At 44.7% G+C, this 27,039-nt stretch overlaps 1 protein-coding gene across 1 annotated transcript; it reads right to left on the bottom strand.

Annotated features, from left to right (window-relative positions):
- Positions 1-13,020: 13,020 nt before the first annotated feature.
- Positions 13,021-16,994, bottom strand: MYC (MYC proto-oncogene, bHLH transcription factor). Its single transcript, XM_005516908.3, has 3 exons — positions 16,796-16,994; positions 15,194-15,899; positions 13,021-14,162 (listed from the first exon to the last, which is right to left on the bottom strand). Exons 2-3 carry the CDS (start codon positions 15,882-15,884, stop codon positions 13,597-13,599), a joined length of 1,257 nt encoding a protein of 418 aa, XP_005516965.1. The 5' UTR covers positions 15,885-15,899; positions 16,796-16,994; the 3' UTR covers positions 13,021-13,596.
- Between the last annotated feature and the right edge of the window lie 10,045 nt (positions 16,995-27,039).

Below are 27,039 nucleotides of genomic sequence, written 5' to 3' on the forward strand. Positions count from 1 at the left end.
AGTTGAACATCAATGTCTTGCCCTCACTTCACCTTCTTGGATACTATCTTGGAACCTTTCTTCTCTGAAGATTAGAAACCACCTAATTGTCATCCTGAATGTATTTACAACCAGTTACACCCATTTGTTCTGCAGCAGGTGTTATGATTTGACACAACCAGCTCTTGTCCTCACTCTTATACATACCTTTCTGCTGTATTTACCAATATCAAGTTCATTCTGTGATAAAACAATGGGAAAATGCAATGGTGCTTATCATAATTATTTTCTTTTCCGAGTCTTTGAATTTACGTACTCATATTAATTTAAAGAAAAGGCATTCCTGTACCCAAACAGTGATCCATCTCTAGGTGATAGTGACTCACCTGTGATTTTGGTGGGGACAAAACTCTGAGAACCAGGAACAGGAGGCAATAACAGCAAAAATAAAGACTGAAAAGTTTAGAAAAGACTTCCACTGACTTCTGTGTCTTTTCAGTGTTCAATGTGATATGAAGAATAGATTCTGAGTAGCTTAGATGTGACTCCAGAGCAGAGAAAGAGGATATTCAGGGTTGGTATGAAGCACAGAAATAACAGACTTGTCACTGATGGTCTAGCTACCAGCTACAGAAACAGGTGACTCAGGTGCTCCATATATTCCACCAGTTTGTGGCATAAAAAATAATTAAAAAATAAAAATTAAAAAAAAAATAAAAAAAGAAATATGACCTTTCAAATAGATGCCTTTTTGCATGTACAGCAAGACTGAACTAGTAGAACAGAGAGGTACAAAAACTCCATTAGAGATTATAAACAGCATTTAAACTTACTATCTTGAATGTGATTTAAGAAAGAAGAAAGTCCTGGAATAAAATGAAATCACATGTCTGCATTACTAAAGTTGTGAAGTAGATCCAGGGATGAGCATGCTTGAGTTTGGGGGGAGGACTATCAAAACTGTGAGACAGAGGTTTAAAGTCACTAGTGAAAAATAATAATTCTGTGAACAAGAGAGAATTCAAGAAGAGGGAGACAGAACCATTCAGGTCCCAGACAGATTTCCCAGGAAACTCCTGAGAAAGGGACTGACTAAATCCTTGGGGAGAAGGAGTTTGTTTTGTCTGAAGGGTGAAAGATCACAAGAGAAGTCGCATGCCTGGGAGAGGAAGTGGGAAGTGGTGCTGTCAGCAGGGATAGAAAACCATGGACATGAAGATACCCTTGGATGAGAGACAGGGACCATAATTTTGGTCACAGGTGAGCCCTGTGCCCACAGGAGAACTGTGTGTCTCAACAGCAGCAGAGGATGTACAGAGCAGGTAAAATGCCACCAGTCTCCAGAGAAGAGCCTGGCATCTGCTTCCCTAATTCTGAAGCACTCAGCTCCTGGGAAAAAAACAAGATCTCTGCTTTCCTCACACAAAGATCCTGTTGCTAAATCTCAAAGAGGAAACTGTTTAACTTGTCGGTTATTCTTTGGCACCTGTGATTGTGTTAGACATTATAAACAGGTCGGACCAGCCAAGCTGGCAGACACCACTGCGGTATCCCCAGGGTCCTTCCCTTTCTGTTTACTTTCCTTTTTTAGCCTTTACACTAATCTCTTCATCTATAACAAATATACAACATTCATGTGAACAATTTTCAAGGGAGAGTGACACTGGCAGCCCATGGACTGTCACGACAGGCCTGTTGACACATCCAAGCCACAACCTGAGCTTTGGGCAATGCACAGTGTTCCTCCAGCAGCAGGAGGGAAGTGGGGGATGGTGTGTGAAACCTGTGCTGGACCTGGTGTCCTTCTCCTTTCAAGACCTGTTGCTATTTATGCACTCGTGTAAAGTTCAACTTTCCCAAAGTGCTTGTTTGTAGATGTGCCCCATGCTGCCTGTGTGGGCACAGCCGTGGGGCAGGCACTGGGGCTGGGTCCTCTGGGGGCTGGGACAGGCTGGTTTGTGGCTGTAGATATGAGATCCTCCTCAGAGGCAGCTGGAAGACTTGTGCTTTCATTAGCACAGCTGGTGACAGTGGCACTGCTGCCCATGTTCCATACAAAGACCCAGCACTGCCCTAAGAAGTGGGAGATCTGGTCCAACACCTTCCTTTGCATCTCTCTGCTGCCTGGAGAGTGCCTGCATCCTGAGCCTGTGGCCTGTACTGGCCCCTTTTTTCCAGCTCCCACGTCAGAGGTAAAGATGTGCACCACAGCAGGACACTGTCCTGGGGTTTTAAGTCCATTTCATAGTCATGATGCTGCTGCTCCTGTGCCACAAGGCACAGGATATGAATACAAACTGCTTAACATCCACTAAAGAAACTCCACCAGCACTGGAGAAAAGACCTAAGGGAGGCAGAATTATCTTGTGCAAGCATCTGTCATAAGCTGCTCACCAGTTTAGTCCCGGAGCATGTCCCATTTAAGCCCTGACGTCATGATGGACACCTGTATTGCTGGTATCCTTGCTGTACTAGGAAGGGATTTAAACAATTGCATCACAGCCACAGTGCTCACAAAGATAGATAAGCACCTGCCACATCTCAGATTATGATAATCAATGTTGTGTTGTGCCATGGAAGCAGAAGAAATTGAAGCAGCTTAGTAGAAGTGATCAATGAAGTCTTATAGTGCCCTTAAGATGCATATATATGCTATATCCAAGTTCACAGATATGTAAACTGAGGTGCAGATATGTAAAATATCTTGCCTGTGGCCATACAGAGAGCACACATTGACTTCTGACTGGTGTAACTGGGAGGCACTGGAATTCTGACTCCCAGTCTCTTGCGCTGGGTGACAGACGGCCTTGGTTAAGGGAGTGGGATAACCATGGCTGACATCTACACAGTATCACGATTCACAACTTTCAACTGCTGTTAAACAAATTCAAAATTAAATTACACACAGAAAGATGGGAACTACAGAGCCTTAGAAAATGCATCCATGTTCTTCCCCATCAAATCTAATTAGATTTGCCAAAATCAGCGTGCATTGATCTGTGATTCAAACAATATGCTGATAACAAATTTTCATGACAGACATGGTTATAAAGCTACTTGACTAAACTATGAATTAGCCCCTTCAGCAGAGGCTCTCAGCACATTTTCTCAGCATGGTCTTCCACAGACAGCTTTTAATCCCCAAATCAACAGGGGATCCCACTGTTTAAGGTTCGCCAGGCTCTCTGCTGAGCATCCAGCAGAGAAGCAAGGCAGGCAGCATATTCTTGTTGACTATCAATCTTCATTAAAATCAACACACCATCTTTAACCACCATCTAAACAAACTGTAATATGTGCTGGGAAAAGACCTTTCCACTACTAGGCAGAGCAGCTTATTTTGCTGTTGTGCTGACCAGTCTCATCTTGGCAGTAATGGGTAGGGAAAGCATGGGTTGTATGGAAAGCATCACATAAATAGATTATCACCCCAGAAAACCAGCACCACACAGGGCTGTGGCTGCTTGCCTTCCTGCCAGTGTCTGCTGTCTGCCCTCAGGATTCAGGGATTTTTTTTTTTTTTTTTGTTAGCTCATGGCAGGAAAGCAACACTGATTTTGTTTGGATAGTTTGTCTTTCAGCCAAATGATGCCAATTGGTACAAGTGACTGGAAATGAGAAAATGAGGGCAGAGCAGGTAAGTTTTAAATAAGTCAAAGTAAATAGTTGACATGCCAGGAGAGACCAAAGGACAGGATTTTCCATTTGTGCTCAGTTTTCAGCTGAGCTTTGCAACCACTGACATCTGAGAGCTTCTGAAAATGTGCCTTGCCTGAAAGCCAGAGTGCATCAGAGTTTAAAGTTACTCAGAAAAAAATGGCAGAGGGCAGGCAGTGCACTTGTGTCTGTTTGTACCCCAGATTTATCCTTTCTCTGCTGCCTTTTCATCCAGAAATTGTTACTGCTCCAGAAGAGGAAAACCGCAGCACTTTTTTTGCCTGCTCTTTAAAAGTAATGAGCAATCCCAGCTGTGGGATCTGCTCAGCATCTCTGAAAATTTACATACTCTGTGTTATATCTTGTGTAACATCAAGGCACACCACGGAAAAAAGCTGTCATGACCAGGACGTTGATCATTGACCACTGGCACAGATTGCTCAGGGGGGTTATGTGGAGTCTCCATCCTTGAAGATACTCAGAAGCCACGATCACAGATTAAAGGTCATGGTCCTGGGCTGTCTGCACCAGATGACCCTGCTTGAGCAGACGAGTGGATCAGGATTTACACATTTAAAAAATAATGAGTTACAGCCATGTAGAGTGGGCAGAGGTATGATAATATAAATTAATTCAATTTAGAATGAGATTATACCAGAATAAGGATTTTTATCCCAGTGATATAGGATGGATTTGGGATCTTAGTGCAAGTCATGCCAGTCTGCATCCTGACCCCTTGATTTCTCTCACATCAAGGCCAAGCAGAAGAGGGAACAGATGATCTATGAGTCATAGAAACATGCAATAGTTTGGACCTTTCCATTTAACTGCACAAATGGCATGGCATTTTTGTGACACTAAGCAAAAAACAAAGCAACAGCTGAGCTCTTTTTCAGGTAAATGGGAAAACAAAACAATATGGATTATATATGTTCTAACCTATAGTGCCTGCTGCAAGCTCCAGTTTTGCCCACCCCAGTACTGTCCACCCAAGGAAGTTACCAGAAGAAATCCCCCAGCAGAAAATGACACAGGTCCTGAAACTCATTAAACTTGAATGGGCTGTAAAACTTTATGAAATCCTATCTGCCCTTCAGTTTTAAATTGGATTTGGTTGAACTGGTTTTAAAACTGGCTGGAGAGCCAAGATGGGCCGGCAGGATCAGCTGGAGAGGCAGATGGTAGAAATTCAGCTCTGCATGCCTACGTTGATCAGAGCAGTGCCCCTTCTACCAGGGAGGGTGGAGTGCTCGCCTGACAAAAGGCTAAGCTCAGCAGACATTAAAGGAAGGTTGTTAGTAAAGATCAAAAGGTAGAAATGGGAGATAGAGCTGCCCCATTTGCAAAGTTACCAAAGCCTGCTAGTGAGAATGAAGATAGAGATGCTGTGAGGCTGAATGAATGGGGTAATCTAGATAATGATATCAGAATTAAATTAATTAAAAGAAGATTAAAGAAAGATTGCAAAACTAAGGTTGTAATCATGTCTCTGCTAGAGTCAGTGTTTCATGGTTTGTGTGGTGCTTCACGAAGAGGCCAAGATGTAGCTCCCAATGCATACCAAGACAGAGGAAAGGATTAGCTGAAAGCTGATTGACACAGAGCCAGCTATATTAGGGAATAAATAAGTTACAATGGCCTCATAGTCATAAAATTGAAACCATGCATGGCTGAAGCATCCAGAAGGATGAATGCAATTCATGTCAACGTCATCACTGATCTGCAAACTGTGGGGTATTCATGAGGACTTTAGGGCACCTGCAGTAAGACACCAAATTTCTCATAAATTGTGGCAGGATTAAGTTTATCATTCAAAGCTTTTGAAACAGGTTTAAACAGACAAAGTATGCTCACACCAGGTGAGTACTTGGTGTTGTATGGACACCCTATGCCATGCCAGGGGCCAGCACTCTCCGGTGGGATTTACTGCTCCTGCAGGCAGGGCCCCCAAGGGCCACCAGCAGGGACTTGTACAGAGGGACCTCATGGAAACACCAGATGAGCTTAAAATCTTCTGGAAAGCAACATTACTAAATATGAGTGTGTGACATGCATGGGACGTTGGCTATCGATTTCAAGAAAAAGAAGCTTGAAACAGAGTTGGAGGATGGGGCAACCTCAATGCCGAGGTCACACTGTGTATCTGCACAGACCTCTGTGGCAGCCACCTCCCTGTCCTGATATTTTGCTCCAGCTGCTAAGCAGGTCTTTAATATCTGGTGATTATTTTTTGCCCCTGGAGCTGCCATAATGCTTTTCCAGTATGTGTTGACTGTTTCGGCTGCCACAATGAGGTCTCAGTTTTAAGGCAGCTTGCTGAAATGAAAGGGAAAGGGTTGGATTAATTTTAATTAAGCACCAAAAATTGAATTTCAAATAAAAGTACACATGAGGATGCATACTTTTGCCCTTGTAGACATGAGAAAATGCTGTATTGTTCCATAAGGGCAAGAGGCTTATGTTTTTTCTTTCACAAATGCAAAAGAAGGAAAGTGTTTTTCAGCAGGAATCCAATTTTACAGGGAGGGAATAATATGTTACATAGTTGAATCACTTTGATGTCAATTTTATTTTGCAATCACTTCATAAGATATTCATATAGCCTTTTTATTCCCTTAAAGTGTTCATGTCTAGGCACAATACAGTATTATCTTACTCTTTACCATAATGATGAATGATAATGGGAACACATAATAAGATTTTATGTGTGCCCAAAGAAAAATCTGCTTTAGCCCAGATGAGAGAAATTTTGCCGATCAAATCAATATTTTAAAACAGCACAATTTACCAAAATAATACAGCTTTTCTTCTCTCAAACCATTGTGAATCTCAGTGTCTGCAGCCAGTACATGGTAAACTATTAGGAGGCTGATAGAATTCTTTTTGTAAAATCTCTATGTAAAATACTTAGTTGATAAAGTAAAAAAAAAAAATAAAATCAAACCACCAAACCAAAACTCCTTTTTCCTCTCCTGTCCATCACACTTACACACTATAAATATTCTAATATTTAAAAGGTATGTTACAACTGTTCTATAGTGATGCTGCTTACTGTTGAAAAGCCATCCCAGTTCAGTAGCATCTTTGTTCAAGTTCCTCAGAAACTAATGGATCACATTTGGTTGTCCTGAATTTTTTATGTTCATGGAACATGGTTTACAACAAAATGCTCCCTATATATTTTGTTGCACCCTTTTAATATAGATTCAGCTTATTCATCTATTCATGATTTTAAAGTGTAGCCTAGAAGTAAATTTGTAAAGTGTAGAATGGTGGGACAACCCTGATAGAACTTTGCTGTCTGATCCAGCATCCTCAACACATTTTCTACATTTTTACTTGGGTTTAGATACTTAAACATCAGCTTCTCTGTAGAAATCTTGTTGGAAAGATTGTCAGGACAATCTTGTTGTCCTGATAGCAGTTGTTACAGAGCAGGTTGTCTTTCCTGGTACACATGTGAATAAATCAAAATTACTTAAAGAGTTATTGTAGTGCAGTCAAATGAGAACATAAATAGTTCTAGGAAAAAGCACTGACAGTTTATCACACTGGATAAACCTAAATGAACTACATAAAATAAGACTGAATAAATTTGGAGCCTGAGTAATGTGGGGTAGGACCCCACCTGGTATTGCAGACACTACTTTTATTCAGGAGAGGGAGAGCAGGAGGTTTCCGTGCCGTAGGGAAGCACAGGAACCTTTAGCTCACATTTGCTGAATCTACAGAGCTTCAGCGCTGATCCCTCTTCCCCTAATTCATCCACAGCACAGCACGGCCTTGGTCCCAAGCCAAAAAAGGCTTTGTCAGACACTCAGCCAGGCACTAGATCACAGCAACTACCTGCACCGAGAGGCTTTGTTTGGCTCTGCTGTCGTCACGGAGCAGATTAATGGGAGAAAAAGGAGTGAAAAGAAGCTCTCACTCTGGCAGCTGCACCCCTGTGAGCAGCCCCTTGTACACGTGGGGAGCCTGGAAGAAAAATGTGCTGGGAACGGGAGCGCTGCTGTGCAACTGCAACCCCAGAGCCAGGGCAATGTCCCGAGGGATCCCAGGGAACGTGCATTGGGAATGGGGCTGCGCATCTCATCGTGCACACTCTAACTTCAGCCTGCAGAACTTTTGGGTGTTTGCTCTCGTAGTAGCTCTACATAAAGCACGATACCTGGAATTTTTTTCCCTCTCTCTTCATGGATAAATTAGCATGAAGGAAGCTGATGGAGCTAATTAGTTCCAAGAAGTGTTTATTTCTTTGAGTGGAATTTTTTGTGACCCAGTCAGATTGCTTAATTTTTGCAGTTTATATTTTCAAATCTCTTCATTTATTCCACCTAATCCTTTATTTCTACCTTTTTTTTTTTTTTCCCCTGATCCTATCTGGAAAACATAATTCCATGTAATTGGGACATAGAAGCTTGCAATAGAAATTACACATGGTGGCAAGAAAGATTTTGCCTTGAATGGAAATGCATTCAACAGAAAAGTAGCCATGGCAAGATCCATAGACAGACATACATGAAGGGTGAATTTAGCAATAAAATGTAATCACCATAACACATAATGTCAGGAACTAGCTGCTTTCTCCCAGACTTGTCTAGAAAAAAGAATAGCTCCACAATTCCTGTATCAAGGTGGAGACTGGAAACAGTGCTTGTGGGAATAAGATACTTCAGTCAGCCGGAGTTGTGCAGGTCCACTCTCAGCCACTGATTTCTCCCTTGTGTCTCGTGGTTTCAAGCACCATCATGCAGAAATGCCTTGTAGCTTGGGCTCCCATGCATTGGTGGCAACTTGAAGCAAGGTTTGCTCAGTAACTACAAATATGAAATGGTTTTGGCAAGTAGCCAAACTTTTTCATATGCATTAATATTCAGCACCAAAGGTCATACTCAGAAAAAATTAACCTCATCTGCTAGGAAGGTGGAGTCTGGACACACTTGAAGACAAGCTGCTTGGGCATGTAGAGACTTGAAAAAAATACCTGTACTGTAGTACAAACCAATTGAGGGTGATATTACCACTGCCTGGCCAAGGTCCCACCCAAAACAGCTCTCCCCAGAAGCACAGTAACTGCAACCCTTTCATGATGCACATCTGCAAGAAGGGCTGGAAGGAGGATCTGGGGAGCTACATGGCCTCAGGGTGACCTCAGTGCCAGAGAAGATGATGGAGCAGATCATCCTGAGTGACCTCACCTGACATGTACAGGACAACCAAGGGATCAGGCCCAGCCAGCAAGGATTTATGAAAGGCAGGTCCTGCTTAACAAATCTGATCTTCTATGACAAGGTGACACACTTAGTGGATGCAGGAAAGGCTGTGATGTGTACCTAGACATTATCAAAGCCTTTGACAGTGCATCTTTCACAGTATTCTCCTGGAAAAATTGGGTGATTATGGCTTCGACATGTGCACTCTTCACTGGGTAAAAATATGGCTGGTTATGAATGGTGGTGAGTGGAGTTAAATCCAGTTACAAGTGATGTTTCCCAGGGCCCAGCATTGGGGCCAGAACTTTCTGCCCAGTGGAATAGGACCTAGGAGTGTTGGTTGACAGACAGCTGAGTTACCGTCCCTGGAGGGATTTAAAAGACATGTAGGTGTGGCTCTTGTGGATATGGATTAATGGTGGACTTGGCAGGGCTGGGCTAGTGGTCAGACTCAATCATCTTAAAGATTTTTCTAACCTAAACAATTCTATAGTTCTTCAAAGGGAATTACTTACATGGCCGAGTCCACTGCTATAAGCAAAGTGCTCCAAATTCATGCACCTTCCCCTAGCTCAAGATCTATGTAGAAAGATGATTGGTTAAATTAGGAAAAGAAAGTCCCCTTTGACTTCCTAGCCACTACTCTGAATCTTGGATAGCATTTTTTTTTACTACCTGTCCCCACTGACATTTACAGCTATGCCTGAGATGAGTGATACGAAAGTAGGTGAAACCTGCTGAACATCAAATGTTTTGTACTGGAAATGAAATCTGGCTTCTGCAGCTTATCTATCTCATTTCTTGATTTCACTTTTTCTCCCTAGGCATGTTTAGGCCTCATCTGCGTGGAAATGACAAGGGGAAACCAGGGCTTAACTCTCACTCAGCAGAGCCCTTTTTCAGAAGCTCCCATAAATGCCCTTTTAAAATGAAGGAATTGCAAACCTGTAAGCTGGGAAGTAAATCCTGAGTCTCTCCCCAAGTTGTCTGCCTGTGTTAGCATCGCTTATAGTTCAGTTTTATTTTTCTGTTAATTCCTTGGCAGGTGATTCTAACACAAATAATTAAAATACAAAAATAAATCAAACATATTAGAAGATGGTTCATCTGTGTAGATGAAACAACCACCTCCACCTTCTGTTTTGAATAAATTCAGATTTCAACTGCAGTGGCCTGGCTTATTTCCAGTTTCCAGTTATTCTGTTCCACTTACCTGAAATTCTCCCTTTCATGCAGCTCTGATGAAATGTTTGTCATCTCTCAAATGCCTGCAAGGGTTGCAAAGTGCTTCATGAGCAAGAGTGCTTACGTAGGGACAAGTAAAGTGATTTCTTTATAGGTACTGATAAAATTTTCAAGAGCATCCTCCACTGACACAGCTCTGTTTCTCTGGAAGAAACATGGAATTTCTACAGATTCTAGTGGGAGCTGAATTAAACAGACATGGGTTCTTTTATACATCCCAGTTCTACCCTAGCATATTCTGTATTGAAACACTGAAGCCAAACACAATAACTTGGCTGGAAAGACAAAATTTAAGCACAAGAATAAAAATTAAAATGAAATCTTCAAAGTTGGTATTTAATTAAGTTAAATCAGTGAGAGTATATGATAAAGGAAATTTTATTTTCACCATGATGGTTTGTTTCTAGTTTCCTTTGATGCCACATTTTGCCTAAAGTTCTTCTAGAAGAGAAGTAGCTTGAAGTGTCCTATGAAAGTAAAGGAGCAGAGAAGTGAAGATAAAAATGCTCCCTGTATTTCAAGTAGAACTTTGGTACAGCTGTTTGCCAAGCATTGTAAATTCTGCATTTCATTTCAAGGCTCAGATGCTGCTTTTGTAAGCTTATCTCCTCTATTGCTCCAAAACAGCAGCAAAACTCAACACCTTCCTATCCAGATACAAGGCACTACTAACTGAATCCAGCCCAGAAACTCCTGTGAGATGTTTGTGTCTTCCAAATGTGCTAATCTCTCCTGAGAAGCTGGAAAGTGGAAGCCACATTCCTCTTTGTTCCAGCAGCAATTTAATGACCAGAAGAGATTTCTTAAGCCTGTACCCACAGGCTGTTTTAATTTTTTTCTTTTTTTATTGCATTATTTAGGTACTTTGCAATCCTACAACAAAGTAAGAAATGTCATAAATATGAAGTGTCATCCCATAAAACCATATTTTTTTAGAGTGTCAGTTTGGGATCATGTTCATGGTTCATTTTCCAGTAGGAAAGTGGCAAGAGGAACTGATGCTCAATTAAAAGATGAGAGTAAGGGATTAAATAACTTCAAGTATCCTATTCATCAAAAGACTAAGGACCTTCTGCAGAGAGAAAACCCAATACCATTCTCCAAATTATATAAGAAGCTGACAAATAAGAAGAGGTTCATTAATCATTGTGGTCTAGCCTCATTTAACAGGAAGAAGCCGGGGGGTTTTGCTAACACACAAAACTGGAACTCAAAGGTGACATATATTTCAGTTTTTGTGGATGGATCTACACCTCCTGGTTTATTTTGGAGGATGGAGTTGCAGTTATAAGTTCTTGAACAACATCTTCTGTTCTGAAGCAGTATCTAAAACAGGGAGAACACCAAAAAAGCAGAAGAAATTGATGTATTTTTAAAATTAGATATCCTGTCTAATAAAAGGCAGAACTTTTATGTTATTCATAGCTGCAAGTTGTCCTGATTTACAGTTCAGATACAATTAACAGTTTCATTTCACATAATTCTTTTTCTTCATAAGTGAGTATCTGAAACACACGCTGGAAAAAAGCAACTGCAGACCACTTCTATAAACAGTTACAGGAGGTGATAAAAGATTAAGAGAAAAGCCTTGCTTTGTTCTATTTTTCTAACAGAATGGGGTTCCCCCCGCCAACAAACCTTCAAAAACCTAAAGCCCTCCATTAAATAAGATTTACATACTTACCTTCTTTCCGAACTCCCTCATTCAAGATTGTTGGGATGATTACCCAGGGCTTTGCAGAACAGAGACTTTTGGCATCTACCCTGCCTACATAGTGCCACCTGCCCCTATCCCACACATACCCACACCCAACATTCTTCTTCCCACCCTGAACTCAAAAGCAAAAGAAAACCTGAACCCTTGGTCCCAGCTCAATGGCTGGCACTGGTGCTATCTGGCAGCACTGCTTCTCTAATGGTTAGAAGCCAAGCAAATATGGATTTAATGGGAATTATGGAAATCAAAAAAGTGCAAGGCCCAAGTTTTGGAAAAACACATTCTTCCTCCACATCAAAGGGCTCATTGATTTGTTGCTGAAGTCATGACCAAAGTGGTGCTAAGAGGGTAAAAATGGGGCAAAAGATCAAATCTAATCTTCGGAGCTGTGTCAAGCAAGTACCTTAGGGCCCATCCAGAGCTGAGCATGAGACAAGTCCTGAATGTAAATATTATTTAATATGTCTGGCAAATGTTAGGAGTCTGCCTGAGCATATTCTTCAAGTGAGAAATAACTTTTCCCCTTTGCACCCTTTTCTGTGTCCTTGAACTTTGTATCCCTTGAAATCCTAAGTAACTATTCACATTAATAAAGTGTTAAGGTGTTTGACTAAGAAGATTGGCTCTGCTGATTTCAGCACTTAAAAAGGGAAACCGCTCTGTTGTTTTAACCACTTCAACAGTCACCATCACAGTTTATTTTCTTATCCTCTTTAACTTCTGTTAAAATCAAACAGGAAGCAATTAAGGTGAGCCTACTACAAAGCAGCCCTCAAAGTACATGGCTATGTCTCTGGTGCAGAATGAAGGTCGTGCCCTGAAAATGTAATTATATGTATGTGGAAGGAATGCAGAGCCTATATACTGGGGTGATCAGTGAGAAAATGCACCACTTCAGCTTTGCCTTCAGCAGGCAAATAACCATGACCAACACAGGCATTGCTACCAGCACCTGCAGGGAAGACCTGGTAGCAAGGTAAGTTGAATTGACAGGGCACATTAGACTAATAATTTTATCCACTTGAATTAAGAGATGGAGTGGGAGCAAGAAATGAGTCCCTACTAATTTGCAAAACTATCACAGTTTCCCTTCATCCAACCCCCTGTGACTTCAGTCAGATCACTGCCAGAATGACAGAAAAAGGAATGTCATGGAAATTGACTTCTAATGACAACAGTGGGAGACAAAGTGAAGTCTTTACACAAGAGTTAGCTAATTAAATTTTGGGCAAATATTTATTTATCTAAAAACAAAATAAAAATCATTTTTAAAAGGAAAAAAGTACTTAAATAAAAAACAAAATTGTGAAATGTTATGGCACAGAAGTTCAAGACAAGTATAAATCCAGTTGCCACAACTGTTGCGTATTAATGTTGCACATTTTTCTATAAAGGCTTTATTAAAGGTATTTACATGGCAATATGATGTGTAAATATATACAGCAAACTGGGGACAACTTTTTTCTTTTGGATTCTTGTATGAAAAAATGCCTTAAATACAAAATTTTAAAAGAAAAAAAAATTGAAGAGTTCATCCCCAAGCATGAAGAATGTCCCATCATCCCTTATGTCCAAAGTATCAATTATGAGGCAGTTTTGAGGTTCTGGCCAAACCCTTGGGAGATTCAGCCAAGGTTGTGTAGTCTCAAGTTAAATCGCACAGCATGCAATTGCAATAGTTCCATACTCGATGGACTGCGTAGTTCATGAGAGATATTAGAATCATTAATATTTTATCATAGTTTCAGTCTAGTTTGCATTATTCTCAGTGATGCTCAAGAGTTCCTACGCACAACAGTTCCTTAGCTGCTCAAGTTTGTGTTTCAACTGTTCTCTCCTCCGCCTCAACTGCTCTTTCTCTGCAATCAGTCTGTGTTCATCCGACTGGATGGAAAGAACGTACTCTGTTGCTTTTTTCAGGATGACAACCTTGGGAGCCTTTTCATTGTTGGCCACCTCGGGTATCTCGTCACGCAAGGCAAAGAAACTCAACTTCAGCTCGTTCCTCCTCTGGCGCTCCAAGACGTTGTGTGTTCGCCTCTTGTCATTCTCCTCCGAATCTGATGTGCGCGGACTGGAGCATTTTCGGTTGTTGCTGATCTGTTTGAGAACCCTGCCACTGTCCAACCTTAGCCTTTTTGCAGCTGGGTATTCAACCTTGGTGGAGGGAGGAGCGGCATAATTGTGCTGATGGATGTTGACATGACACCGTTTGAGAACCAGCGGGCTGTGGTGGGGCTTACTGTGCTCCTCTGACGTCTCTGTGCTGCTGGACTCTGTGCTGGATTCATATTCATTTGCTTCAGCTAATGTAACAACATCGATTTCCTCATCTTCTTCTTGTTCTTCTTCTGCCATAAAAACAAAAATGAAAAGATTTATAACTTGTATGGAGGCACTCTCAAGACTACTGTATGTACAGGGAAGGCTACTCTGAGTTGCACAATGAGGAACCCAATGACAAACCCTTCTTAAATCCATTTCATGATGCTGGACACAGCTTTCCCCAAGAGCCTTTCCTTTCAGGAAGCAGTGGTTCAAGTGCAATAGGACACATGGACTGCAGTCCAAACCCTGGCTCCCTGATTTCAAAAAGTTGTAATGATCTTGCGTAATGTCAAGTGCATGAAAGATAGTAGGAAAGTTTAACCTCAGTTGTCAGCAGTACAGCGCAATAAAGCTACCAGACTCAAGCTGCCCTTAATTATGGATTTAGAAGGCTTTGGCCACGCCTTAAACGCTTACTTAACACATATGGGTATTCAGAGACATTTTCTGAATCTCTCTTGATCTGTTAATTTGTGGAAAACAGGAGGGAGTTTGGGAAAAAAAAAAAAAAAGGAAAGAAAAAGGAAAAAGGGAAGGCTGTAGCGCTTTGAGTAGAAATTCACTTTCAAACCAGATTTACGAGGGAGCGGAACCGCTGTCACATACCTAAGGAAGCATTTCTAAAACTTTCCCAGCCCCATTCACTCCCCTGCAGTCACTTTCACTAGCACCTCCCTGACTGCACATTCTCCCCGCGGCTCTCGGGTTAACTCCTTCCCGGCCCACGGATGAAACAGGGAGCCAGCCTTATCGGGACCCCATGATGAAAGTTTATCCCTCCTACACTTTCTTTATATTTCCTCCCCCCTCTTTTCACTCCCTTATTCCCCGGAGGAAAAACTGGGCTGGTTTTCCAGGAAATAAGCTGGCTGGGACTCTCAGTGCCTCGCAAACGTGGCATTTAAAAAAAAAAAAAAAATCGAAGGCGGGGAGGGGGGCAAAAGGGGGGCTGAGGAGGGAGGCCGGGGGGTGCTGCCTTCCAGCGGCGCCCCGGGAGCCCCTGGCGCCGCGCAGGTTCCCACGCCCTCCCGGAGCACGCGTGGCTCCCACTCACCCGAGTCGCTGCTGGTCGTGGGCGGCGTGTCGTCGCCCAGCAGGGACGCGGGGCTGGCGCCGGGCGGGGCGGCCCGCGGGGCCCGCTCGCTCAGCGGGTACGGGAAGACCACCGAGGGGTCGATGCAGTCGGCGGCGGCGGCGCCCAGGTCGTGCAGGTAGAGGCTGGCGGAGACGGCGGGGGACGCGGCCAGTCCGGGTGGCGGGGCTGGCGGCGCGGCGGGCGGCGGTCCGGGGCGGGCGGCGGGGCCCCCCTCTCGGCGAGCTGCCTGGTAGGACGCCAGCTTCTCCGAGACCACCTTCTCCAGCTTGGCGGCGGCGGAGAAGCCGCTCCACATGCAGTCCTGGATGATGATGGACTTGACGGTCTCGTCGTCCGGGTCGCAGATGAAGCTCTGGTTGACCATGTCCCCCCCGAGGAGCTCGGTCACAATCTCCAGCTGGTCAGCGGTGGAGGGGAAGCAGGAGGCGGCGGCCAGGCTGGAGCGGCGGCTGGGGGAGAGGGGCGGCGTGGGCAGCAGCTCAAACTTCTTCCATATGTCCTCGGACGGGGCGGGGGGCTGCAGCTCGCTGCCCCGCTGCTGCGCCGCCAGGTAGAAGTTCTCTTCCTCCTCCTCGAAGTAGAAGTAGGGCTGCACAGAGTCGTAATCGTAGTCGTAGTTCTTGCTGGAGAAGCCGGCGCTGAGCGGCATCGCGGCGGCTGGTGCCTGCGGGAGGGAGGGGGAACAGGGGGCACCCGGGTGAGCCGTGGGGGTCGGCTCCTCCCGGCCTCGGAGGAGCTACCGGCCCCCCGGCACGCAGCGCTCCCTCCCGGCTCCCCACGCCTTGCCGGCAGGGAAATGCGCAGTCGCGTTTAGTAGTTAAATATATATATATATATATATATATATATATATAAAATAATTACAGTAATTTAAAAAAAACGCACGACCCTCCTTCAACCCGTTCTAAGCGCGGCGGGACAGTCGGGCGGCGCGACCTGACCTACGGAGGGGTGTGCTGCCAGCTCCGGGACCACCCTCCCCGCTCCCCCGGAGAGGCTGCGGCAGCCCGGCTCGGCTGGGCTCAGCTCGGCTGGGCTCAGCTCGGCTCCCCGCCGCCGCCGCCGCTCACATGGGGCACGGCTCCGGCACGGAGAGCCATCCCTGCCCCGCGTCCCGGCGGGAAGGGGTGCCGAGAGCCCGGCGGCTTCCAGCCGGGAGCCGGAGTGTTCCTCAGCTACCTGGGCACTGCGCGGGGACAAGCAGCGACCTTGGCAAACTTTGCCAAATCTCGTCATATATACCCACATATATATATATTAAGATATATATATATACATGTGTATATAAGCAATGTATGCAACAATCATACCCTGCCCGCGCATACGCGAGAAGCAAATGCTCCCCTCCCCCCCAAAAAAATTAAATTAAAATCCGATCGCAAGAAAAAGGATGGGAACGCCGTAGCCCCGGCAGAGGAGAGCGTCCATCGGCAGGGACCGTCGGTATCCAGGTCCGCGGAGCTCAGCCCCGCCAGCAGCCCGGTGTCACCAGCCCGTGTCAATCCAAACGCCACAACCGCGGGAATCGAGTGATGGGAAGCGAAGAGCCCCGCAACTCACCGGCTTCTCCAACGCGCCAGCTGCGAGACGTAGCGAGGCGATTATTGCAGGCGGTGCGGAAACAACGAGGGGAAAATGGATAGATGATAAAAAGAACCGCCGGAAAGGACGGGGGTAAAATTAAAAAAAAAAAAAAAAAAAAAAAAAGAAAAAAAAAATTAGACAAAACGCCGGGAAAATGTAGGTCTCTTCCACCACGGTTTGAGAAGCCCCACGGAGCGGGGGGCCAGCCGCCCCCCGGGGCGGCCGGTCGCTGGTCCGGGGCGGCGCGGCGCGCCGGCCGGTACAATAGAAGTTTAGTTGCTTTTCCTCCTTTAAAGCGCCGGCGAGGGGCGGGGGAGCGGCCGCGGGGGCGGGGGCAGCACCGCGGGGCCCCGCCGCGCTCCCGCCCGCCCCCGGCAGCCGCGCAGGCTCCGCACTCCCGCCGCGGGAGGGCGCGCTCCGAGGGGCGGCCGCTCCGCGCCCCGATCCGCGGCCGCGCTCTGCCCCCGCCTCCGGCCGGCCGGGCGGGAGGGAGGGAGGGAGGGAGCTGCGCCGGGAGAAGCGATGGCGCGCTCCGCGGCCCTTTTTATTTATTTTACTATTTTTTTCTGTTGTCTTTTACTACGAGCTGCTTACGGAGATATCGGAAGTAAACATAGTAAAAAAAAAAAAAAAGAAAAGAAATTACTAGCAGGGATTAAAGACAGCTTCTCGCCGCTCCCCTCCTCCCGCTGGCGTTCCCGCAAGGGAGAGCGCGGTAACCCCGGTTAGGGGGAAGGGGCTTCACCCGCCCCTCGCCCCCCTCGGGGAGGCTCCGGCACCTTAGGGCCAACTGGTCCCGCAGCGCAGAGCGGTGGCCCAGGGGCAGCGGGGGAGGCGCGGGTTCCCGGCACAAAGGAGCGTGTGTAGCTCGGGCACCCCCCAACCCGGTCTCCGCTTGATTATCCCGCCTCTGCCGGCGTCTGCAGAGGATTAAACCGGGAGAGGGCGGAGGCAGAGCCCCACGGGGTCACCTTGCAGCCACTCTCCTTCTGGCGGTCCCCGCTTGTGCCCCCTCCCCAGCTTGTGCCACCCCTTCTCCGACCACCTCCTCTCGCCCCGTGGTGACCTCCCTCCTTTCGCTCATCCCCGAGGGATGCGGAGCTGCGGCGGCTGCAGAGCTGTCACGGGGCGCTCCCTCCTGTCCCCGCTCCCCATCGCGGGGCGTCCCGCGGGGACCCCGTCTCCGGCGACCCTCCCGCACCTGCTGTTCTCCCGTCCCCCGGGGCAGCCGCCAGCCTCCGACGAGCTACACCCCGCGCATCCTGCCACCACTGCCATCCCCACTCCGGCCTCCGCACGGAGGTGGAGGGACACCCCGGTGTGCCCCCTAAACGCTTCCCGGCGGCTCTCCCGTTCCCACCGCGGGCAGCCCGCTGGGATGTTGTGTGCCTATATGTGTATTCGTTCCCCGCTTCCCGGCATTTTGCTGGGCGCACTCGAGCACGAGCCCTCGGGGTTGCGATGCGGGGGGACCCCGGGCGGGGGGAGCCCGGCGTGGCGCTGGGGGCGGCCCCGGTTCCCACGGCGGCCGCGCCGCTTGCGCGGGGCCAGCGCGCCCCCTCCCGGCCACCGCCCCCGCCGCGCCGCCCGCGGCAGCCGCGACCCCCGGGCACCGCCGCAGCCGCCAGGAAACAAAACCCATCCGAAACAAACCAAACCAGAGCAAAACAACAGCAAGAAACAAACAAACAAAGAAAGAAAAAAATCCCATTTTTATTTTTCCCATCGTGTCTTATCGGAGCGTTTCGCCAAGCAGGGTGTATGCAAACATCACAGTCCTCACTGAGCAAAGGGTCACCAGGAACTTCTGGACCATCTTCTGTCCCGTGTCCTGTTGATAAAGGAAGGACAGTTTTACCCAGAGAGGGTGACAAAACAAGAGCCATGGCATAGGCATGGTGTAGATGCTTCACCTACTGACATTTCCAGAATAGGATATCCATACCCTTGCTCAGAAATGGCTTAAAATACATTGTGCTATTTTTAAATAATATCCCCCTGTGTCCATAGCAAACCTTGCTGCTGTAAATGGAAGTAACATGACTAAAGGCAGGCCAGAAAGGTGCAAGATCCAAATTACTCTAGTTACAACTCGTGTAAAATGCAATATGGGCACTTTTCTATTTAGGAATAGCATCAGTTTCGCTAGATACGCAATAAATGTCCTCAAAATTGTAAAAGCCATTGAGGTTCAGACAGAGCTGGTAATAGGTGAAATATTTTGAAATTACTCAGGTACAGATAGGGTTGAAAATCATGATCCCATTCATGGTTGCAATAGAATCACAGGCAACGCAATTAACTGTAATATCACAGAGGGTTATGACTTAAAGTGGAGAGGAGTAAGTAACATGAGCAGATGGACTCTTAAAATACCTTGTGTTCACAAGAATGGAAAAACAGGAAGGGAAAACTGGGAGAAATGTGCTATTGAAACAATACAGCCTTTAGAGGAAACAGTCTTTAAAATGTTCTACAGGATTTCTCCAGGCTTGTGGAGACTGAGTTCACTTTTTGTTGAGGAGCCAACTCTGAGGTGTACCAGCATGGATCTTATGAGGCAGTTTTAGTGTAGATGAAAAAAAAAAAATATATTTTGCTCTTATTTCTTATGTTCAATCCCAGCTAAAAAAGAACAGAGACAAGGTGTGAAATCATTAAGTATCAATTTCCAGTAAAAGGGACATTTTGACAAAATAGCTGTTATACAGAAAGAATAAATGCACAAGTATAACATTAAGGTGACAGTGACAGCAGAGTCAATTTGATTGCTTTGACATGGAAGGATTTAGTGATCAATCGGAAATGGGAAGGGACTGAGCTGGCACCCCAGGTGGAATTTACATGTGATGGCAGGGTGCAAACCTGTGAGAACCAGAAATGAAAGCAAAACCTGAAAGAGAAGCAGAGGTGGTGGGAAAAGCTCTTGCACCCCCTGTCTGGAAACCCCTAAGACATAATGTGCTATGTGCCTGTGCTGCCTACTGCATGTTTTGTTCTCAAGAGACATCTGCAGTTTCTTTTTCAGAGGACAGTAAGATGTCTAATAGTCACCATGAACATTATACTGGGTCCAGCTCTGGGATCCCCAACATAAGAAAGACATGGACCTGCCAGAGTGAGTCCAGAGGAGGCCATGAAGATGATCAGAGGGCTGGAGCACCTCTGTTGTGAGGAAAAGCTGAAAGAATTTGTGTTGTTCAGCCTGGAGAACTTACAGCATGTTCCAGTAACTAAAAAAGGCCTATGAAAAAGCAGAAGAGGGACTTTTGACAAGGGGATGTAGGGATAAGATGAGGGGAAATGGCTTTAAACTGAGAGTGGATCCAGATGAGAGTTTAGGAGGAAATTGTTCACTTTGAGTGTGGTGAGACACTGCAACAGGTTGCTCAGAGAAGTTGTAGCTGTCTTAACCCTGGAAGTGTTCAAGGTCAGACTGGATGGGGCTTTAAAAACTTGGTCTCATGAAAGGTGTCCCTGCCCATGGCAGGGGTATGGAACTAAATGATCCATAAGGTCCCTTCCAACCCAAACCATTCCATGTGTCTGTGAACTCATAGCTATCTTCAGAAATTTCTGTTGAAAGTTTCACTCAGCCTCTCTATAGCTTTGCAGGTTTCTGGCCTTCCACAAGTGAGAAACAGGAAAGCACTAACTTGATACTAATTAGTCTTGGGAAGTCCTAAGTCCTTGAATGACTGATATACCCAAACAGATGTGGCCAGGGCAGTCAGGGCCACTAAAATAGGCTAGCATGCTTTCACTGATAGCGTCTGTGCAGAGAATTGTGTCCCCACTGCTACCTCAAAAGATGCCAGTCCAAAAAGCAGAGACATACTACAGCATCAAGGAGAATCAGAATTTGCCTTATTACCATGAAAGCCAGAAAATATATGAGTTACTTTTTCATCTCTTTCAGCAGCTGTAATTTCTTTAACAATAGGAGGTGAGATATGTGTAGGCAGAAGCTGACAGTGTTTCTGCAAGCTGCACAGCACTGACTAAATTAATAACATCTTCCTACCCCCTTCCTCCAGGCTCAGAGAGACTCATATGCTGTGCTAATGAGTACTTTCTCAGTGGACTTCCCCAGCACAGGGGAGAAATGCAGACATCTGGGAGGGCCACTGTCCTTGTCTATTTACTGTGGTGAAAAACAGACTGAAATACACCTCCTGAAGATGGACAGGACCCACCACTGCAGTTTCCACCCAGCCAGATCAGTGTAGCAGTCACAGTCCATGAGTCTTCAGAGTGATCATAAAGTATGCAGAAGAAATCAGTGGGTTTTATGGCTGATGTGTTATCAGTAAATATGAATAAGAGAATCAAAACAGTATCATAAAATAAAATAAAATAAAATAAAATAAAATAAAATAAAATAAAATAAAATAAAATAAAATATGCCAGTTTTAAACCAGAAGTAGCACATATCACATATATCACATATTTACATAATCACATAATATCACATATTTAGGTCTTGTCTGCTGTTGAAAGCCAAGGCTGTTTTTACCCTCACCCTGTGGATGTCCATCTTCAGGCAGAGATGTCATGGGGTCAGTGAAAGTGTTATCTAGTTTAATTTATTTATTTGACCCTCCCTCATCCTCTCAGCTATGTGCCCTAGAGTGTTTGCAGCAAATGTGGCAGCTTCTTCCTCAGCATCATTCCAGTCTGTGATCCTCACTGTGGAAAAACTCAAGCTGTTTATTACCAACAGCAAAAGGGAAATATGGAGAAGGAAACTGATGAAAACTGAATCAGGAGAGTGCTGAGTAAAGAAACTGTTGCACTGATATTAAATTTCTTTCCCCAGGACTACACTGAGTACCTCCTCTCTCACGGAAATCCATGGAAGTCCCAGAAAAAGTAAGTTTTGTCATCAAGAGAATCAGGAAGATCTTGAAGTGCTCCTCTGGCTTGGGCCAGAGGAGATTCAAAATTTTGCTTCCCATGGTTCAGAGTTAAGACTTTCATTTCTTTTTTTCTGATTGTTAAAACCAAACACTTTAGATTTTAATTTTTCAATCTGGCAGTGCATGTGATATAGGACTTTTTATTATTTGTAATTGTTAAAAACAAATATTTCAGATGTTGATATTTAAACTGACTGCATATGAAAGTCTTCAGTGAAACAAAAGCATTAGCAATATTTAAAGGTGGTCTGTCATTAAGCACATATATATTGATATATATTTATCTTGCTTTGTCCTATTATCTGGGATCATAAAATTGAAGAAGACATCAGATTGGAAGACAGTAATTTAACATTTTTGAATACAGAGAGTAAAAGCATTTACACCAGCTTGAGTCTTCCTATGGTGTGCAGCCTTTACCTTTTTTGCTTTAGGGTAAAATTACCATAGCTGTTAATTTAAATTTGTTTACAGACAGATTGACTTTGCAGTTCTTTTAAGCCATCACAGTACCTTTGGTATCAAATTTTAGTTTGTTTTCAAGCAGAGCAGCCCTTGATGGGTTTATTCTTAATTATGTAAAATGAAACTATTTATCTGTGTATACAACTAACTTCAAATCGCAAATAAACTTTTTTGCTAGCTATTTTTGTTACACTACTTGTAAACTGATCTAAGTCCCATGGAAACAACCCCAAAAATACAAGCAGTTTGAATTAAACTTCCTCCACGAATTAACACCTTTTGACATAGATAACTGGAAGGCACCTAGCTAACACCAGTAGTTTTGGCATTGCTTGATAGAAGAGAGTTTTGTTCAGCTGTGGATTAAGGATGAATTGCAGGAAATCTGCACTGATTTAAGTGTGCGATAAATGAGATGATTTTCAAGGTCTCTGTGAAAGATAAACAGTTATTTTTGAAAGGCTGGGTAATTTAAATTTCTCTTCAAAAAGAAAAAGAAGAGCTGTGTCAGAGCAATCAGTCCCAAAGGCCAGTCTCACATCCCTGGCCTCTGCATTCTCCGAATTGTATGCTGCAGTTATCAGATTGTCAAGACACCCCAGCTCTGCTTGATTAAGTCCTCTTTAAAGTATTGAGGTAATTTGCAGCTACTTAATGATCCTTTAGGTACCACCACTGTCAAACCCTGATCTTTAGAGCTGTAATGGGATCAGAGCCTCTTGCATTGCTCCAGCCCTTCAATATTGGTGCTCCCCTGTACAGGACTCACCATCAGCTGTGAGGCAGCAGGAATGAGTTTTCCTGCCTCCCCACCTCCATATCGCACCTGCAAGTGCAGAGAGTCCCCCTCGTCTTGGCCCGACACTGAGGAGGTTTGCAACATTGCCCCTGGAGAAAGGATTGAGAGTTTTCGTGCAGGTTTCTCATTAATATTCAAGAAAAATAAACAAACCCTCCTACAGCAGCTTCCTTGCAGGTTTGGTGTGAATGCAGAGGAGCGAAGAGCTCGCTGTCATTCTTGCCACACATCCTGTGGGGGCACAGCTCCAGAAACATCTGAGTGCATCAGATATTATCTGGAGGAAGAAATGTGTCAGCTGACAGCAAGGCTGGAAACTATTGAAACAATTGTCAGCCCGACCATTCTTATAGCTATCTCTTGTCTCTTTGAGAATTAATATCCAACAATCCTGTCCCATCTACAAACAGGTGAGAGCAAAGGACCCTTCCAGGAATTATGCAGCTGGTTGCTTTAGAGATGAGTCTGATTGCTATCAAATTAACAGGTTCAGCCACTGGAACTGTGCTGAGAAAGAAAGTGCCCTGTGGAAGGAGAATGTCTGGAAAAGTAGGTATTGTATGGCCTTTAGAAAACACTGGAGATTGAAGGTGTTGCTGGTCTTATTACAGCTCATAGGTGGTTGGATCTGAGTTTGTTGGTAGGTGGAATCTATTTATCTGAGACAATGCAAAGTCCATGCTTTCTTCAAAGTTCAAGCTTCTGGTGAAGATTGTCAGAGCTCCCTTTTCTGTCTCTATGTTGAGCAAGCCCAGAATTGCTCACAGGTTTTGTTTGTCTTGTTCAGCAGGTGAAATGATGATTTTCTCATTGTCAACCCTTATATTAATCTTGGAGGTCCTGTTTGAATATGTCTTTATGGGAAGGAGGAAGATGAGCTTGTAGCAGTGAGTTTGTAAGTATTCACTAGAAACATTCCTGACTTAATATGTCTGTCCTCTATGGGTTTCTATTTATCAAGTCATGTTTTCTTTGGACTGGTTTATGGAAGAGAACAGTCACATTTAAAACTTACACTGGTGAATGATCTTGTTTGGCCTCTGCAGTCAAGGGCAATTCCTTTTCAGTGCTATCCCAATGAAGTTTACTTTCCAGCCACACTTAGCCAAAATGATGCTGATTCCAGCACTGAGCACTTTTTGGGAACAACTGTGCATTCACCAATTGCTCAAGTCAGTGTGATGCTGACACCCTTCTCATGAGGAGCACTCTGCACAGAGCCTTTCGGAGTAGCTGCTCATCTGAGTCCTTAGAAGGCATCAGACAGTTTCTAACTCTTCACACCTAAAACCTTTCCATGCATTGTTACAGTTCTAATAATATTACATTCTAATAAATAAAGTTCTAATAAAATTACCTCTAATAATTTTGGCTGACAACCCTAACTTCTCTCCAGCTTTGTTATGCAGTGCAGTTAATTCTGAATTCATTTGGGCATATGCAGCCAACTGTAGCAAAAGTGTTACCTTGTCTGGATCAGGGCTTGCATTTCCCAGGTTTCTGGGTCCTAATTGTCTCAGGTGAGGCACCCAGATATAAGGGACAGCATTGAGAAATGTGGGTTAAGCCATCAGTGATGGTCATGTCAGGCTTTGGATGTGCTGTGTTACAGCTGTGTGTTCCTCTAAGCTCTTTGTAGGACTAATACTAAATACTAAAGTGTTTTAGCATCACTTTTGTTACTTTTGGTGTAGTTTAGTTCAGTTTTCCAGCAATCAGAGTAAATTCAGAACTGTATAACTGCGCTCAGGCTAGACATCTTTGGGAGATGAAGCTTTCTTATTTGTAGTGGCTGCTGCTGCTATTTTAAATGAGCATAAGAGAGGCAAATACATCCATGAACATTTGCTGCCAGTATGGATTTAAAAGCAAAACACAGCCAGAAAGGCTACCGAAACACTACTTCACTTGGCTGATAACTCAATTTGTTGATAAGAAAGAGGGAGTGTTTTGTCTCTCTGTATCAGATAAGTGACTTATCACTCCCTGCACTGTTGATGATGAACATGTTCATCTGGCAGATAGTGGCAATAAAGCTGCATCTCCCCTTTGCACTGCAAGACATATGCTGCATCAAATGAAATTAAGGGAAATAATTTAAATAACTTCTTGGTAAATGGTTTTAAAATCAATTTATAATTAACCTGTGGAACCTCCTGCTGCGTTTTGTTAGAAAGGGAAATATGCATGGAAGCGGATGTTTCATGTAAGCAATGATATGGGGAGATAAAAATTGTAAGAAGGGAGAAGGAGGATCACTGCTCTGGGCTAGGATTGCCCAGTTTAAGAGATGTTCTGTAATTGAAAGTGAGGCTCTATTTTCTTCCTACACTATCCAAATGTAGGTTGTTGTTAGATATAGGTGTATTTCTGATCTGGCTGGCATTTTTTTTCATATTGTGGACATGGACCCAATACAGCACTGGGGCACACCTTTGTCACTAGAGCAAGCATGTCTGGGATGGAGTGATCTCCTGTTACAGCTGTTTTCTGAGGTGTTTAAAGCACAGGGGGAGCCTAAATGCACATCTGCTTTTGTCTGTGTTTTGTTGCCCAGGCTGGGGAAACCCCAGCAAGAAGATGTCAGGATGCATTCCAGCACAATGTGTCTGGCTGCAGAGCCAGGCTGTCCCACAGGACCCCAATGTGGGTGCAGAGCCACAAATGTCTGGATTTCTACTGCTGAGGGAGGTGAGGCCAAGGAAAGGCTCTGTCTGTTGGTACTCAGCAATGCAAATCTGTGCAGTCGGTTGTGCCCACACATCTGCATTGATCCACTCCTCAAGATTAAGCCTGAGCTTCAGGACACTTGTGTGCTAGTCCAAGCTTTGACCTTGTAGAAGGAATGCTGTTTCACTGGGCTTGTTTCTGCTTGCTTTGGTTAAGTTTGAGCATGGCAGAAACTGGGCTAAATCTCCAAAAATTGCTGTGCACTGTGCATTGATGGGCAATTCCAGGGGACTGCTGAGACCCAGCATATCAAACCCAGCTACCAGGGACTTGGAGCCACAACCCTTAGTGTGAAAACCCCAGGAATTCATTCAGCCTTGCTACTAATTGTTTCCTCTGCAGGTTGTTTTTGCTTTATTTCCTTACTTCATAGATTCCAGATGTTGCCTAAGTCCAGTCCTTCCTGACAGAGTCAGAATGTCCTACTGACATTCAGACTCTGTCCCTTTCTCAAATGGGAACAAGAGCGTTGCAATTATGACTGCAGTGGCAAGAAAAGCTTTGATCAGAAATGGGCCTGATGAGGACTGTGCTGAGGGATTAATGTAGAACTAACTTCAGCAGCAGCTGAGAGTTCTGTGGAGGAGGAATTTAGGTGCTTCTTACAGCCTCAACAATGCAAAGCAGCCATCATCAACAAGGTGTTCCCCAGAGGATGCTAATCACTCTCCTCCTTCTTGATCAGCAGTTAAGAATGTCTCTCTTCTTTCTACTTATCACTTAGTCAGGGATGCCAGAGGTATTTCTTAGAAGATAAGAACATTATTTACACCCAGCCTTAGAAAGGAAAGAAGAGGTTGTCAGTGAGCTGCAACCATCATTGTTCCTGTTATCGTTTGCATGCAAAGGCATTTCACCATGCTCAGACCCCATCCTGAAGAGCCAAGTAAGGGGTAGTGCCTGTGCTGCCTGCCTTGGCTCTGAAAGGGCTGGAAGAGATGTGCCAGAACACCGAAGTACAGGTATAGATCGAAGGAATCTGGGAAGCCCCAAATTTTCTCTCACCTATCCTGGCCTGTGTGCTTGGGAGCAGGGAACATCTCCCTGCTCACTTCCATTAGGACTTATCTGCAGATCCAAACCATGTTATCCAATGGATGTAGGGTAACCCTCCTCTACCACTGTAGTTCCAGGCCAGTTCTAGAGTAGATGTACCCTCCTGTTAGCGTTGTGGCAAAGGGCATTGAGAGATGTATCTCAGTTTTGGTGAGAAGAGAGATAAAAAATTAGAATATCTACTTTAGGACCATCTAGTTCTGCTCCTTATTAAGGACTGGGCTTTTTTTTTTTTTCTTGTTCTCTTTATT

The sequence above is a fragment of the Pseudopodoces humilis genome, chromosome 1 (assembly GCF_049639895.1).
Source record: "Pseudopodoces humilis isolate 2021_Gansu_Grassland_sample_001 chromosome 1, ASM4963989v1, whole genome shotgun sequence".
NCBI classification, from domain to species: Eukaryota; Metazoa; Chordata; class Aves; order Passeriformes; family Paridae; genus Pseudopodoces; species Pseudopodoces humilis.